The sequence below is a fragment of the Lepidochelys kempii genome, chromosome 2 (assembly GCF_965140265.1).
Source record: "Lepidochelys kempii isolate rLepKem1 chromosome 2, rLepKem1.hap2, whole genome shotgun sequence".
Classification (NCBI taxonomy): Eukaryota; Metazoa; Chordata; order Testudines; family Cheloniidae; genus Lepidochelys; species Lepidochelys kempii.
Genome location: NC_133257.1, coordinates 1,298,313 through 1,313,111, shown reverse-complemented (window position 1 = coordinate 1,313,111; position 14,799 = coordinate 1,298,313). Strand labels below are relative to the sequence as shown.

Sequence of the window (14,799 nt, the reverse complement as noted above, 5' to 3'; positions counted from 1 at the left end):
AGACTCAGGCCTGGGCACTGATTCACAGCAGTCACCCCCTGTGACAAGGCTGGTTCTGGCGGGTCCCACCTGAGAGTGCCAATTCTGCACAAACTGCTTTGAGCAGGGCAGTAACGGCCCCAGGCTGGGGTTTCTGTGCACACCAAGGCAAACCAAACCAGCCAGCCAGAGAGGACTTCGGTCTCACCCCACTGGCTAACCACAAGTCACACAAGCAATTCCCTTAGACACTCCAGTTTCCCAGTATCCCCACCAGTGCCCCTCATTATGGGGACAGATGGTTATGAAAATCAATACCCCAGTAAGAGAAAAGAGGTTCCCTCGATCCCAAAGGACCAAGCCCCAGACCCAGGTCAATGTACAAATCAGATCTTACCCACAAATCACGCTGTTGCCAATCTTTTCGAATCTAAAATCTAAAGGTTTATCCAGAAAAGGAAAAGGATAGAGATGAGAGCTAGAATGGGTTCAATGGAATCAATGACAGACAGTGACGACCAAGTTCTTGGTTCAGGCTTGCAGCAGTGAGGGAATAAACTGCAGGTTCAAATCCAGTCTCTGGAGAACATCCCCAGCTGGGATGGGTCCTTCAGTCCGTTGTGTAGAGCTTCTGTTTGTAGCAAAGTCCCTCCAGAGGTAAGAAGCAGGACTGAAGACCAGATGGAGATGAGGCATCAGCCTTTTATAGTCTCCTCCAGGTGTAAGAACCCCTCTTTGTTCTTACCGTGGAAAATTACAGCAAAATGGAGTTTGGAGTCACATGGCAAGTCCCAGCATACCTTGCTGAGTCCCAAGGCGTGTCTGCCTTCTCACAATGGGTCAGTTGTGTAGCGGATGGTCCTTAATGGGCCACCCAGCAGGCTAGGCAGAGCTGACACCAACTTGTCTGGGGTGTCACCCAGAAGCAGAGCAGAAGTTTGAAATACAGACAGTACAGAGCCAATATCCATAACTTTACTACAAAAATGAGACACACATACAGACAGGTTTCAGAGTAGCAGCTGTGTTAATGCACTGAATGCATCCGATGAAGTGAGCTGTAGCTCACGAAAGCTTATGCTCAAATAAATTTGTTACTCTCTAAGATGCCACAAGTCCTCCTTTTCTTTTTACACACAGACAGCATAATCATAACCAGCAAACCATAACCTTGTCTTAGACACCCTATTTAACCCCCTTTATAGATTTGGTGCCACTACAGGACTTTGGTTGCAAAAATGATCTATACGGTCCCAGTTCATGTCAATAACGTCACACCACCTAACCACCCACACTCCTGCAAGAGACCCCAGGCCTGACTCCCTGCTCCCTGCCCCTGCTACATGGGATGCCAGGAAACCACTCCTGATTCACACTGCGGTGTGTGGGGGTGTCTGTGGAAATCAGGCCGCCGTGGCCAGCCCAATGCATTGCCTAAAGGCACTGTGAACTTGGGGTGGGGGGGCAACTGGGCCAGGCCGGCACTGCCTGTACTGGCCTGGCCCCGGGCCCAGGGGACTCACCTATCCAGCCACTTAGAGCCACACCCAGCAGATCACTTCTCCCTTCCCGGGCCCAGTCACCCCGCTGTGCCATTGCTCCCCCATTGCACTCCCCTACCCCACGGCAGAGGGTGGCTCCCTGCCCCCTGCAGGCACTGGCAGTTCCCGCTGCTCCCTCACTCCCCTGCAGCATGTGAATCCTGGGTTTAGTCAGGATTTAGAAGTCCAAGGGTGTGACTGAGCTCTCCCCTGGCCCCTGAGCTGAGGGAGGCCTTCAGGAGCAGATGGTGTTTGCACAGATGCACCGATTCTGCCTGGGTGCAGCAGATGGGGCTGCTTCACCAGAATGGTCATGTTTGGTTGGTTTGGGGCTGCAAAGCTCTGCAGTACTGGGTGCCAGGGTACTGGGATATTGTTACCCCGATTGTCCGGCGATGGGCAGCAGACCTGCCCTGATGGAGCTGCTGCCCCTGCCCGGGCTCACTCACTCAGCAGGGGTAGGGGTGCTGAGGCCAGCTGGGCTGTGTGTCATCAGTGAAGGGTTTCTCGGGGAGGGAGCTGGTTAGACTTCAGTGCGAGTGCTGGGCTGGGGGTTTCTGAGTGTGATTTATTGCTGCCGAAGGCTGAAGTGGCTGAGCAGTGGCTGAAGTGGTGGAACCGGAGGCTGTGACGATGGGAGAGCAGCAGGGAGACTCCGAAGCTGTGAGTCAGCTACACAGACAAAACCGCACAGGCTCGTTTCAGGGGACAAGACAAGATGCCACGTTTACTATCACACAATTTGATTTATGACCAATAACTAATATCTAATACCTATGTATACACCCCCCCACACACACACACCCCCTCCCCCCCCACACACACCCTCCCCCCCCCACACACACCCTCCCCCCCCCACACACCCCCCCCCACACACACCCCCTCCCCCCCCCCCCACACACACACCCCCCCACACACACACACCCCCTCCCCCCCCCCACACACCCCCTCCCCCCCCACACACACCCCCCCCACACACACCCTCCCCCCCCACACACACACCCTCCCCCACACACACACACACCCCCTCCCCCCCCCACACACACCCCCTCCCCCCCACACACACACACCCCCTCCCCCTCCCACACACACCCTCCCCCCCCCACACACACCCCCCCACACACACCCCCTCCCCCCCACACACACACACCCCCTCCCCCTCCCACACACACCCTCCCCCCCCCACACACACCCCCCCACACACACACACCCCCTCCCCCCCCCACACACACCCCCTCCCCCCCCACACACACACCCCCCACACACACCCTCCCCCCCCACACACACCCTCCCCCCCCACACACACACCCTCCCCCCCACACACACCCTCCCCCCCCACACACACCCCCCCACACACACACCCTCCCCCCCCACACACACCCCCCACACACACACACCCCCTCCCCCCCCCACACACACACCCCCTCCCCCCCCACACACACCCTCCCCCCCCCACACACACCCTCCCCCCCCCACACACACCCTCCCCCAAATGTTCTGCAGCTGCTCTATAGTTACCAGTCCTGAATGTAGCTTGGGTTCGTGGCTTGGGTTCGTAGCTTGTGGCAGCTCACTGGCCAGGAAAGCCGGGCACAAGGAAGAGCTGGGTCTCTGTTGGGCATGCACCGATGCCCTTCCATGTTGGCAGCAGAATGTTACCCTCCAAAATCTTCCATCTCATCCATCCTTTTCGTAGGCTTCAGTTTGAATCCAGAGTCTACAGGTCTTGCTGTGTCAGGCTGCCTCTGGGTCCGGTGTGACTGATCCCCCGCCAATTGCAGACATGACTTTCAGCCTGGGACCTGGCTCTGATGTTTCTTCAATTGTACTTTTGTTCTTTTCTTTTGAGGGTGGACTCTTCTTGCTTTGTCAGGGCTGTTGTCTGCATCTTCAGCCCTTGGTGTTTACACTTTATTTCATCAGGACAGGCTGGGACTGGAGGTTGATTCCATCATCCATCCATCCCTCATCCCCACATCTAAACTACACTAGTCAGATTACAGCAGGGTTTAGCAAAAACGAAGTGAGCATTTTAAAATGGGTTACAACATGGACATGTGTCAGGAATGGCAAATAGGGAGCAGAAGTTCCAATATAGACAAGTATAATGAATGACAAACAGTGAGCAGAAGTTACAATGTTGAAGCAGTGCAAGTTTCAGTGATTTAAGCAGCAATTGGATTGAAAGTGAAACTCAATTAGCCAGTTATTGGGGTAACCGGTTTTATGAATGAATGTTGTTTCATTCATAAAACTTTGCTTATGAAGTTATATTCATAAAGTGAACAACTAAAAACAATTTCATGGATCAGTTCCACACCAGTCGCAGAGGTGTTGCTCAGTGTCCCCCCTCCCATGCCCCGTGGGAGGCAAATGCCATGAACTCACCTCTGAACTCCAGCTCTTCGCTGTCCAAGGACAGCCGGCTGTGAGTGGGGGGCCATGCAGGGAGACGGGAGTGGTGTGTTAGAGGGACATTTCTTTGTTGGTCTTTCCCACTGCAAGGTAGGAAACTGAGGCAACAGACACTGGACAATGTGCGGTGGGGTTGGGTTTGCTGAAGTGGGCTGTAGCTCATGCAAGCTCATGCTCAAATAAATTGGTTAGTCTCTAAGGTGCCACAAGTCCTCCTTTTCTTTTTATACCAACAAAGCCTGTTGCCAGCTGTGTCCACATATCTATTCAGGGGACACCATCACAGGGCCTAATCACATCAGCCACACTATCAGAGGCTCGTTCACCTGCACATCTACCAATGTGATAGATGCCATCATGTGCCAGCAATGCCCCTCTTGCATGTACATTGGTCAAACCGGACAGTCTCTACGTAAAAGAATAAATGGACACAAATCAGATGTCAAGAATTATAACATTCATAAACCAGTCGGAGAACACTTCAATCTCTCTGGTCACTCAATTTCTGATCTCAAAGTGGCTATCCTTCAACAAAAAAACTTCAAAAACAGACTCCAACGAGAGACTGCTGAATTGGAATTAATTTCCAAACTGGATACAATTAACTTAGGCTTGAATAGAGACTGGGAGTGGTTGAGTCATTATACTAAGTGAAACTATTTCCCCTTGTTTATTCCTCCTCCCCCCCCCCCCCCCCGTTCCTCAGAAGTTCTTGTTAACTCCTGGAAATGTGCTGGAAATGGCCCACCTTGATTATCACTTCAAAAGGTTTTCTCTTCCCCCACCCCACTCTCCTGCTGGTAATAGCTCATCTTAAGTGATCACTCTCCTTACAATGTATATTTTTTCATGTTCTGTGTGTATATAAATCTCCTCGCTGTACTTTCCACTTTATGCATCCGATGAAGTGAGCTGTAGCTCACGAAAGCTTATGCTCAAATAAATTGGTTAGTCTCTAAGGTGCCACAAGTCCTCCTTTTCTTTTTGCGGATACAGACTAACACGGCTGCTACTCTGAAACTTTTCTTTTTATGTTTGTGGATGTGGCTATGGTGATTTCTCAGCCTGATGCCTGCGTGACGAAGTGGGACTGTTCTTAATGTTTCCTCTGAATAGTGTGGGGGTGCTTCAGTTTCCCCTAGGCAGTTCTTAAGTATCTAGGGGGTGGGATAAGGGTGTATGATCATTGCAGAGCTCTAGAGGGCAGGTGTGTGCAGGGGTCTGGACACAGAGGATGGCCGACGCCCTGTTTCCTGGCAACTGATGGCCTGGCCCTTCCCCCCTGCAAGGTGAGAGCTAAAGGGTTGGAGAACAAAGGAATCCGGTGACCTCCTGGCCCGGGAAAGGGACAAAGCCCAGAGGAGGAGGGGCTGGAGGGAGTTTCAGTTTGGGGCTGGCTGGGGACATGGAGTGAAGGGCAGACGGGGTTGTCTAGCTCATTGCCCGCCAAAATGGACCCAGCTGAGGGGTCCTGTTCTCTGCACCTACAAGCTCTGTGTTAGACCATGTTCCTGTCGTCTAATAAACCTTCTGTTTTACTGGCTGGCTGAGAGTCCCGTCTGACTGTGGAGTTGGGGTGAAGGACTCTCTGGCTCCCCAGGACCCCGCCTGGGCAGACTCGCTGTGGGAAGCGCACGGAGGGGCAGAGGATGCTGAATGCTCCGGAGTCAGACCCAGGAAGGTGGAAGCCGTGTGAGCTGTTTGCCCTGAGGCTGCTCACAGAGAGGAGACCTCACCAGAGTCCTGCCTGGCTTCGTAGGGAGCAGTTCCAGAACATCAGCGACAGCTTGGTTCCCTGCTCTCTTGTTATCCAGAGGCTCTGTGCTTGCGAGAGGGGTGCCTAGGGGTGGTGGTTGGTGTCCCAGGTTGCTGGGTGGGGGCTCAAGCTGGTTCTGTTTTGAACCTGCCCCGGCATTAGTTGCTGGCGACTCCACCTGGCAGGTGGGTTACACCTACCTGGGGAACAAATATTTAATCACAGGCTGAGAAAGGGCTGACGTGGTCGGAGGCTGGAAGCTGAAGAGAGATGAATTCCGACTGGAAATAAGGCGTAAATTTTCAACAGTGAGAGTAGTTAGCTCGTGGGCCAATTTCCCCAGGGCCGGCGTGGATTCTCTGTCACTGGCGACTGTCAGATCCAGACTGGCGGGCTGGCTAAAAGCTTTGCCCTAGCAATGATCTGGGGCAGGTCTCTGGCTGTGTCACACGGGGTCAGCCCATGGTTCCTTCTGGCCCTGAAGTCTGGAGCCTGGGGGCTGTGCTCCAACCCGGGCTGCCCCGCGGCATCATAAGAACATCAGAGCGGCCAGACGGGCTCAGACCCAAGGTCCATCGAGCCCTGTGTCCTGTCTGCTGACAGCCCGGAGGGGGTGAACAGAGCAGGCCATCGTCGAGGCAACAAGAAAATATCACTCTGGGCTGTGAAGAGCGGCGCACCCTGAGCCCTCTGGCTTGGTTCTCCCCCCCGTGGACGCAGCAAGGGGGATTCCCTCGCGGCAGTACATGTCTACACCAGGGTGCCACTCTAGCCCTCGCGGCATCGACATGCCCAGGGCGCCCATGGGGAAAGCTGCTGGCTCCAGGCAGGGGCTGGCACCGCCTCTATTCACGCTGGGCGGGGCTCATCCTTCTAGGGAGCTGTGGGGCCGGGGTGCTGGATCCCTGGGGCCTCTACCCTGCCAGCGGCTCCGTCCCCAGTGCACTGGGCCCCCCGCAGCCCTCCGGGACAGACGGCTGCGGGACAGCGCCTAGCCATGGTGGCCCCCATTTGCCCCCAGCCAGAGAGCAGGTGGGTAGGAAGAGCAGCCCTATTGGCTGTGGGGTCTGGCCATGGGGGAACTATGGCTCGGGGGCCCATGGGCGACACTCAGCAGGGAAGGGCATTCAGTAAGGAATGGAGCATGGTCCCCAGGAAGGCGATGCTCTGGTGAGGAGCAGGAATAGCCGGGAGCTCCCCCATGGTCAGCCCTCCTGCCCCCCCACAGCGCCCCCTGCTGGGAGAGGTGGGGCTGGAGCAGCCCGAGATCCCCCATGGTCAGCCCTCCTGCCCCCTCCCCACAGCACCTCCCGCTGGGAGAGGTGGGGTTGGAGCAGCCCGAGATCCCCCATGGTCAGCCCTCCTGCCCCCCCCACAGTGCCCCCTGCTGGGAGAGGTGGGGCTGGAGCAGCCCGGAGCTCCCCCATGGTCAGCCCTCCTGCCCCCCCCCACAGCGTCCCCTGCTGGGAGAGGTGGGGCTGGAGTAGCCGGGAGCTCCCCCATGGTCAGCCCTCCTGCCCCCTCCCCACAGCACCCCCCGCTGGGAGAGGTGGGGCTGGAGCAGCCGGGAGCTCCCCCATGGTCAGCCCTCCTGCCCCCCCCCACAGCGCCCCCTGCTGGGAGAGGTGGGGCTGGAGTAGCCGGGAGCTCCCCCATGGTCAGCCCTCCTGCCTCCCCCCCACAGCGCCCCCTGCTGGGAGAGGTGGGGCTGGAGCAGCCAGGAGCTCCCCCATGGTCAGCCCTCCTGCCCCCCCCCACAGCGCCCCCTGCTGGGAGAGGTGGGGCTGGAGCAGCCGGGAGCTCCCCCATGGTCAGCCCTCCTGCCCCCCCCCACAGCACCCCCCGCTGGGAGAGGTGGGGCTGGAGCAGCCGGGAGCTCCCCCATGGTCAGCCCTCCTGCCCCCCCCCACAGCGCCCCCTGCTGGGAGAGGTGGGGCTGGAGCAGCCGGGAGCTCCCCCATGGTCAGCCCTCCTGCCCCCCCCCACAGCGCCCCCTGCTGGGAGAGGTGGGGCTGGAGCAGCCGGGAGCTCCCCCATGGTCAGCCCTCCTGCCCCCCCCCACAGCGCCCCCTGCTGGGAGAGGTGGGGCTGGAGCAGCCCGGAGATGCCCCCACAGTCAGTGCTCTGCCCCGCTTCCTATAGAGCCCCCTGCTGGGAGAGGCTGGAGTAGCTGGGAGCTGCCCTTCAGCCAGCCTTTCTGCCCCACTCCCCACAGCGCCCCCTGCCTGGGGAATAAGGAGGCGGGGGCAGGGCTATCCTGGGGGCACGGGGAGCTCTGCCAGGCTGGGAAAGGTGAGTGGGGAGGGCTGGAGCCGTGGGGTGCGAATGAAGGAAGCAGGGATGGAGAGGGGTGTGAGGCCCGGGGGTGGGGGAAGCTGTACCAACAGCTGTCTGTAACCACATACCCTGCTGGCCGGCCCCCCCACGGCCCCCCAGCTGGGCCCCTCCCCACCAAGGGTTACCAGCTCTGCGCTGGGGCCTGCGGGGGCGGGGGCTTGGAGCTGTGCCTCCCACCACTGTGAGTCACGGGGAGGGGCTGGAGCACATCTGGAGCACATCTGGCCCTCTGCAGCGGGTGGGGATGGCAGGGTTAACGGGGCTGGGCTCTGCACACACTCAGCGCCACGCAGCCGGCCGGGCAGTGCCTTAGCATGTCCCCCCTGGGCCCGTGGGTGCCGAGGGACCCCGCGTGGCTGCGCGTGGCCTGGGTCGCGGCGCTGGGGCTGGGCTCCGTCTGCATCTGGGTCCTGTTCCTGGTGTGCTCCCTGTGGGGCCGGCAGCCTGCGCGCCCCGGGGCCCAGCCGCTGGCAGGTAGGTGCGCTGGGGTCCCCCGTCCTGCACCCGGCCGGCGTCTGGTCCTGCTCCGGGCCAGGGCTCAGTGTGTCCCCGTGTTGCTAGCACAGGCCATGGGGGGCCTGACCCAAGGACCCCCTCTCCCCATTACAGACTGTCCCTAGCGACACTGCGGGCCTGCCCCCACCCGGACGCGCGGCAAGGGGAGTTTTACTCTGAGCCCCGCGGTGCCAGGATCAGGCCCTCAGAGGGGCCCGCTGGCATGAGGCTGGGTGCACATTACCCAGACCACGGTTGTCGCTGGACCCAGCCGCCTCCCCACAGGCCGGCCCTCATCAGTCACTCCCAGCCCAGCCCAGCCCTACCCGGCCCAGCCCTCGTCACCCTGACTCTGGCCTGGCCCTTGTCACCCCCAGCCCGGCCCCATCACCCTGACTCTGGCCTGGCCCTCGTCACCCCCAGCCCGGCCCTCGTCACACCCAGCCCGGCCCTGTCACCCTGATTCCAGCCCGGCCCTCATCACCCCCAGCCCGGCCCTGTCACCCTGACTCCAGCCCAGCCCTCGTCACCCCTGACCCAGCCCTCGTCACCCTCACCCAGCCCTGTCACCCTGACTCCAGCCCAGCCCTTGTCACCCCTGACCCAGCCCTGTCACCCTGACTCTGGCCCGGTCCTCATCACCCCCAACCCAGCCCTGTCACCCTGACTCGGGCCTGGCCCTTGTCACCCCCAGCCCGGCCCTCGTCACCCCCGACCCAGCCCTGTCACCCTGACTCTGGCCTGGCCCTCGTCACCTCCACCCAGCCCTGTCACCCTGACTCCAGCCCAGCCCTCGTCAGTCACCTCCAACTCAGCTCGGCCCTCATCACCCCTGACCCAGCCCTGTCACCCTGACTCCAACCTAGCTCTCTTCACCCCCAGCCCGGCCCTATCACCCCGACTCCAGCCCAGCCCTCGTCACCCCCACCCGGCCCTGTCACCCTGACTCCAGCCTAGCCCTCGTCACCTCCAGCCCGGCCCTGTCACCCTGACTCTGGCCCGGCCCTCGTCAGTCACCCCCAGCCCAGCTCAGCCCTCATCACACCTGACCTGGCCCTCATCACCCACAGCCCTAGTGACTCGAAGCCCAGCTCTGTCACCCCAACCCTCGTCACCCCCCAACCCGGCCCTGTCACCCTGACTCCAGCCTGGCCCTCATTAGTCATCCCCAGCCCAGCCCTTGTCACCCCGACCTGGCCCTCGTCACCCCTTAGTCCTCATCACCAACTCCAGCCTGACCCAGTCCTTGTCCTTGTCACCCCCAGCCCGGCCCGGTTCTCCTCACTCCCAGCCCAGCCCTGTCACCCCCAGCCCCCGTCACCGCCCAGCCCGGCCCAGCCCTCGTCACCCCCAGCCCAGCCCTGTCACCCCAATCCTCGTCATCTCCAACCCGGCCCTGTCCCCTGGACTCCAGCCCGGCCCTCATCACCCCCAGCCCAGCCCAGCCTAGCCCGGCCCTCGTCACCCCCAGCCCTCATCACCCTGACTCCATCCCTGCCCTTGTCACCCCCCAGCCCTGTCACCCCAATACTTGTCACTCTTGACCCAGCCCTGTCACCCTGACCCCCGCTCGGCCGTTATCACCCCTAGCCCAGCCCAGCCCTCACACACCCACCAGCCCAGCCCTGTCACCCTGAACCAGGCCCTTGTCACCCCAGCCCGTCCTTGGCCCATCCCCCCAGTCCTCGTCAGCCCTGCTCCCCCAGGCCTGACAATACCAGTAGCTGCCATGGCAGCCACTTGTTAATGGTTGTGCTGTGGCAGCGCCCAGCACCCCATCCGGATCGGGCCTTGCCACGCCAGGCACCAGAGGTGCAGGCAGACCCTATCCAAGCTCCCAGCTGGCTTCGGAGACAGCATAAGAGAGTGCGACAAGGGCTGGGGAGGTGGGTGGGACACCAGGGACACAGGGGAAGGACAGGTTTGAGGGCAGCACCGCCTGTTATTATGGGGCGGTGGGGAATCGCCGCTCGGGACCCGCCTGTTCCAGTGGGGAACCACTGGGATCGGTTCTTGGCTGCCCCACTCCCGCGAAACAGGGGTTAAAAGCAGCCCTGGAGAGGGCTGCAGCTGGGAAGAGGCGTGAAAGCAGCGGAGGGCCTAGCTGACCACAGGTGTGGCCGGCCCAGTCAGGCCCCATAGAGGGGCTGCGAGCCAGGAGCTGTAGGCGTCTCTCTCCAACCCTGGAGGGGGAAGGACCTGGCTGCCTGGGAGCACAGGGCACCTGGGGCAGAGCAGTGCTGGGGAAGGGCGAGAGGAGCTGGGGAGCTCCAGCCTGGCAACTCCCCAGGCTGAGGGTTTGATGAAGGCCAAAGCGGGCACTGGGGTTGGGAGGGGCAGCCCGGGGTGAGGCTGAGGCAGCTAGTCCAACCCCCTTGCCAGTGCTAAGTGGCCATCACAGACTGCAGTTTGCCCCGGTGAGCGGGGGCGAGATGAAGACTGGCAGTAGCCACTGAGGCAAGGTGGGCAGAGAGGATTGGGGGTCCCCTGGGGAGGGGAGACCCAGAGTGTGGGGGTACTGTGGTGGGCAGAACCCCAGGGTAAGGGGCACCGGGCTCTGGGAGGGACATGGGGGCCTGAGCCAGGCGAGACACCAGCCAGCAGAGGGAGCTCCGTATGCTGGAAAGGAGCTAATTCCCAGGCAACCAGCAGGAGGCGCCGCACCAGTGGGTCCGCCATCTGCTACAGCCCCACCCTATTTAACATCTTCATCAAAGACCTTGAAGAAACCGATGTGAGGCAGCAGGGAGCGGGGAGCATTGACCAGGGAATGTGGCAGGGGAGTTTCACTGGGGATGGGAGACCTGAGAGCCTGTAACCTGAGCCGGGACGGGGAGGGGGCCAGGTAACACCTCTGCCCGGGAAACTGGACAAAGGCTGCAGGAGGGAGCTTGCTGGGGGGGTTTAGTTTCAGTTTGGTGCTGTGTGGTGGAATGCAGGGAACCCCAAGGCTGGGGCCTAAGCTCCCTGCTCCCCCAGAAGGACGTGATTGAGGGGTCCTGGTTGTACCCACAAGCTCTGTGTTAGACTGTGTTCCTGTTGTCCAATAAACCTTCCGTTTTACTGGCTGGCTGAGAGTCACAGTGAATCCCAGAAAGAGGGGTGCAGGGCCCGGACTCCCCCACACTCCGTGACAACCATAAAATCAGCACTGATAAAGTCTGCAGCTAACACAAAGGTTGGGGGAGCGGTGGGGAGGACGAGTCACTGATCTCGCTCTGGGTGGCTTGGTAAGCTGGGCGCAAGCAAACAGGATGTGTTTGAATAGGGCTAACTGTAAATGTAGCCACCTAGGACCAGAGTCTGCAGGCCATGCTTACAGCTGGAGGGCTCTATCCTGGGAAGCAGGGACTCCGACAAAGGTTTGGGGGTTGTGGTGGATAATCAGTGGAACATGAGCTCCCGGTGTGATGCTGTGGCCAAAAGGACTAAGGGGACAGGGGAATCTCGAGGCGGAGCACAGAGGTTATGGCCCGGGTGTGAGTGTGCTGGGATCCGGCGTCCAGTTCTGGTGTCTATGACTCAGGAAGGATGTTGATAAATTGGGGAGGGTTCAGAGAAGAGCCATGAGGGTGATTACAGGGTTAGAAAATCTGCCATACAGTGAGACACTCTGGGAGCTCTGTCTCTTTAGCTTAGCAAGGAGCCGGTCAAGGGGCGTTGGGATCCCAGTCTGTAAGTACCTGCACCAGGAACAGAGATTTGCTAATGGGCTCTTCAGGCTAGCAGAGGAAGGTGTAACCGGATCCAATGGCTAGAAGCAGAAGCTAGACCAATGCAGACAGGAAAGGGGCTTACATCTAACCGGGTGGGTAACCAACCACGGGAACAGTGTCCCAAGGGCCAGGCTGGATTCGCCAGCACTGGTAATTTTAGAGTCAAGACGGGACGTTTTTCTGCTCTGGTTCCACCACAGCATGCGGGGAGTGAAGCAGGGCTGGAGTAGTCAGTTCATTCATTTGCATAAAATATTACCTGGGGAGTGGCAGGAAGCATGGCAGTGGTGCAACAGTTTCCCTTGTTGGGGGGGAGGGGGAAAGACAAGAAGCTGTTCTGGGTTACCTTTGCTTTTCTAGCCTGGCCCCAGGGCCCTGCCCCACCCTCTCCAACTGCAACCAGAACCTGGGGACCTGGCCTGGGCTCTCTCGGTGCCAAGTTTATGACCCCTTAGCACAGCGCCTGGGGCAATCAGAACGCCCCACCCCCAAGTAAAAGGGACAAGTCTGCCCCACCCCATCCCCCATCTGTCTCATCCCTGCCTTAGTGTCCTTACAGCCCTGGGCTCTGGGGCAGACGCAACCCCCTTTGCACACATCCCCGCCCACCTGAAAGGCAGGTGCTTGTGTTCTGTCATCCACCAGCCAGAATGGCAGCTTTCAACAAAGCCAGCTCCAGCACCGTGCCTGGGCACTGGGCCAGCACCAGCTCCCAGGAGCGCTCCTCCCGCATGGCCCCGAGCCATGCACTGAGCCAGCCTTTTGCACAGCACAGGGTTGTGGGCTGCGACATGCCCAGCTGAGATCACACCTGGGAAGTGGCACCCCAGACCAGGCCAGCTTCCCACTGCAGAGCCCTTGCTGTGATGTGCGGAGCGGACGTCCCGTGACACGGGCACTGCTGCAGGCCAGAGCTGCCGGGTAGCGGGCGGGGCGCTGGGAGGACGCTCAGGGCTGTGGCTGACTTACCCAGAGCTGCCTGGCTGTTCACTGACCCCAGCTGGGGAAAGCAGCGGCTCCAAGCAGACCTCCTTCCTCCGGCAAGCGCTTGCTGCGGGACGGGTGTGTATGGTGCTGGGTGTGGGGTGAGGAAAGCCTGGATGGCAGTGCGCCCGGTTAGCACAGGCATGGTTCCCCGTTTGCTCAAGCAGACGCTGCAGTAGCCTTCCCCGCTCAGCTCCCTGCCTGCCCCCGCTGCTGCCCACAGCCCTGGCAGGCTGGTGCTCCTCCCTGGCTGGGGGCACTGTGGGGGCAGCTCTGGAACTGCTGCCCCCTCTCAGCATGGGAGCAGCTAGGCTGGGCGGGGGCGGGGGGTGGCTCACTCTGCCAGGGTGTCTGCTCCCAGGCGTTAGCGTCTGTGGCCGTTTATCTGTGTGTGCACAGGGGGCCCCGGCTTCCTTCCAGGAGCTCCCAGCACGCCCTGCGGCTCCAAGCCCGGAGCAAGGCAGCAGCCCAGGGCAGTCAGACGCGGCGTCAGGCCAGTCAGAGCCCGGACCAGTACGGGAGATGGGGCCGTGCTCCAAGCCCAGGGTGCAGTGTGAATCCAGAGTTGCTGCGGGGGGGTGAGTCCGGATCCACCCCGCGTCCCTGAGAGCAGAACCTGCTCCCTGGGGCAGGGGTAAGAGATGCCACGGCCGGCGCCGCTCAGTGCCTGTGTCCACAGGGCGAGACGCACTGGCGTGGGCACTGCTTGGCACGTGACACAAGCGTGGGCAAGCGCAAATGCTCACCTGGGCACAGTCTGGACGCAGAAAGAGTCAGGTGGGCACACTGGCGCACTCCCCGACATGCGCTGGGGCACACGGACACTCGCACGGGCACATGCTGGCTTGCGTGTACTCGCGTGGGCATGCCCTGGCACAAACACAACCAGACCGGCGCTCGCAGTGGGAAGCTGCTGCAAGCAAAGCCCTCGCAGAGGCATGCAGCGCCCGGGGCGGGAGTGTCTGGATCCGGCGCTGGGGAGACCCTGCCTGTCAAACAGGGGACCCAGAGTCCAGCGCGGACAGTCAGCGCGAGGAAGGGGAGTGTTGGCTCCTGGGGAGTCTGATGGGGAGCGGTGTGGTGTGTGGGGCAGTGCAGGGTGGTGTGTGGGGCAGTGCGGTGTGGTGTGGGGCAGTGCAGGGTGGTGTGTGGGGCAGTATTGGGGGTGCTGTGGTGTGTGGGGCAGTGCAGGGTGGGGTGTGGGGCAGTATAGGGGGTGCTGTGGTGTGTGGGGCAGTGCAGGGTGGTGTGGGGCAGTGCGGTGTGGTGTGGGGCAGTGCAGGGTGGTGTGGGGCAGTATTGGGGGTGCTGTGGTGTGTGGGGCAGTGCAGGGGTGGTGTGTGGGGCAGTGCAGGGGTGGTGTGTGGGGCAGTGCGGTGTGGTGTGGGGCAGTGCAGGGTGGTGTGTGGGGCAGTGCAGGGTGGTGTGGGGCAGTATTGGGGGTGCTGTGGTGTGTGGGGCAGTGCAGGGTGGTGTGTGGGGCAGTGCGGTGTGGTGTGGGGCAGTGCAGGGTGGTGTGTGGGGCAGTATAGGGGGTGCTGTGGTGTGTGGGGCAGTGCAGGGGTGGTGTGTGGGG

General features: G+C 60.8%; 1 protein-coding gene and 1 long non-coding RNA gene across 4 annotated transcripts in view; one reads left to right on the top strand and one right to left on the bottom strand.

Annotated features, from left to right (window-relative positions):
• Positions 1–300: 300 nt before the first annotated feature.
• LOC140906232 (uncharacterized) lies at positions 301–13,667 on the bottom strand. The gene is made up of 3 exons (XR_012157049.1): positions 13,209–13,667; positions 3,039–4,343; positions 301–2,192 (listed from the first exon to the last, which is right to left on the bottom strand). It is a non-coding gene; the product is annotated as an uncharacterized lncRNA (long non-coding RNA).
• PLEC (plectin) overlaps positions 13,668–14,799 on the top strand; it is a 166,988-nt gene continuing 165,856 nt past the window's right edge. For 2 of the 3 annotated variants that reach the window (XM_073329774.1, XM_073329773.1), the window contains exon 1: positions 13,668–13,801. In XM_073329774.1, coding sequence (XP_073185875.1) covers positions 13,746–13,801 — 56 coding nt within the window. In that variant the 5' untranslated portion in view covers positions 13,668–13,745. Of the gene's footprint in view, positions 14,001–14,799 lie in introns of all 3 variants that reach the window. The other variant, XM_073329771.1, reaches the window with a different exon arrangement.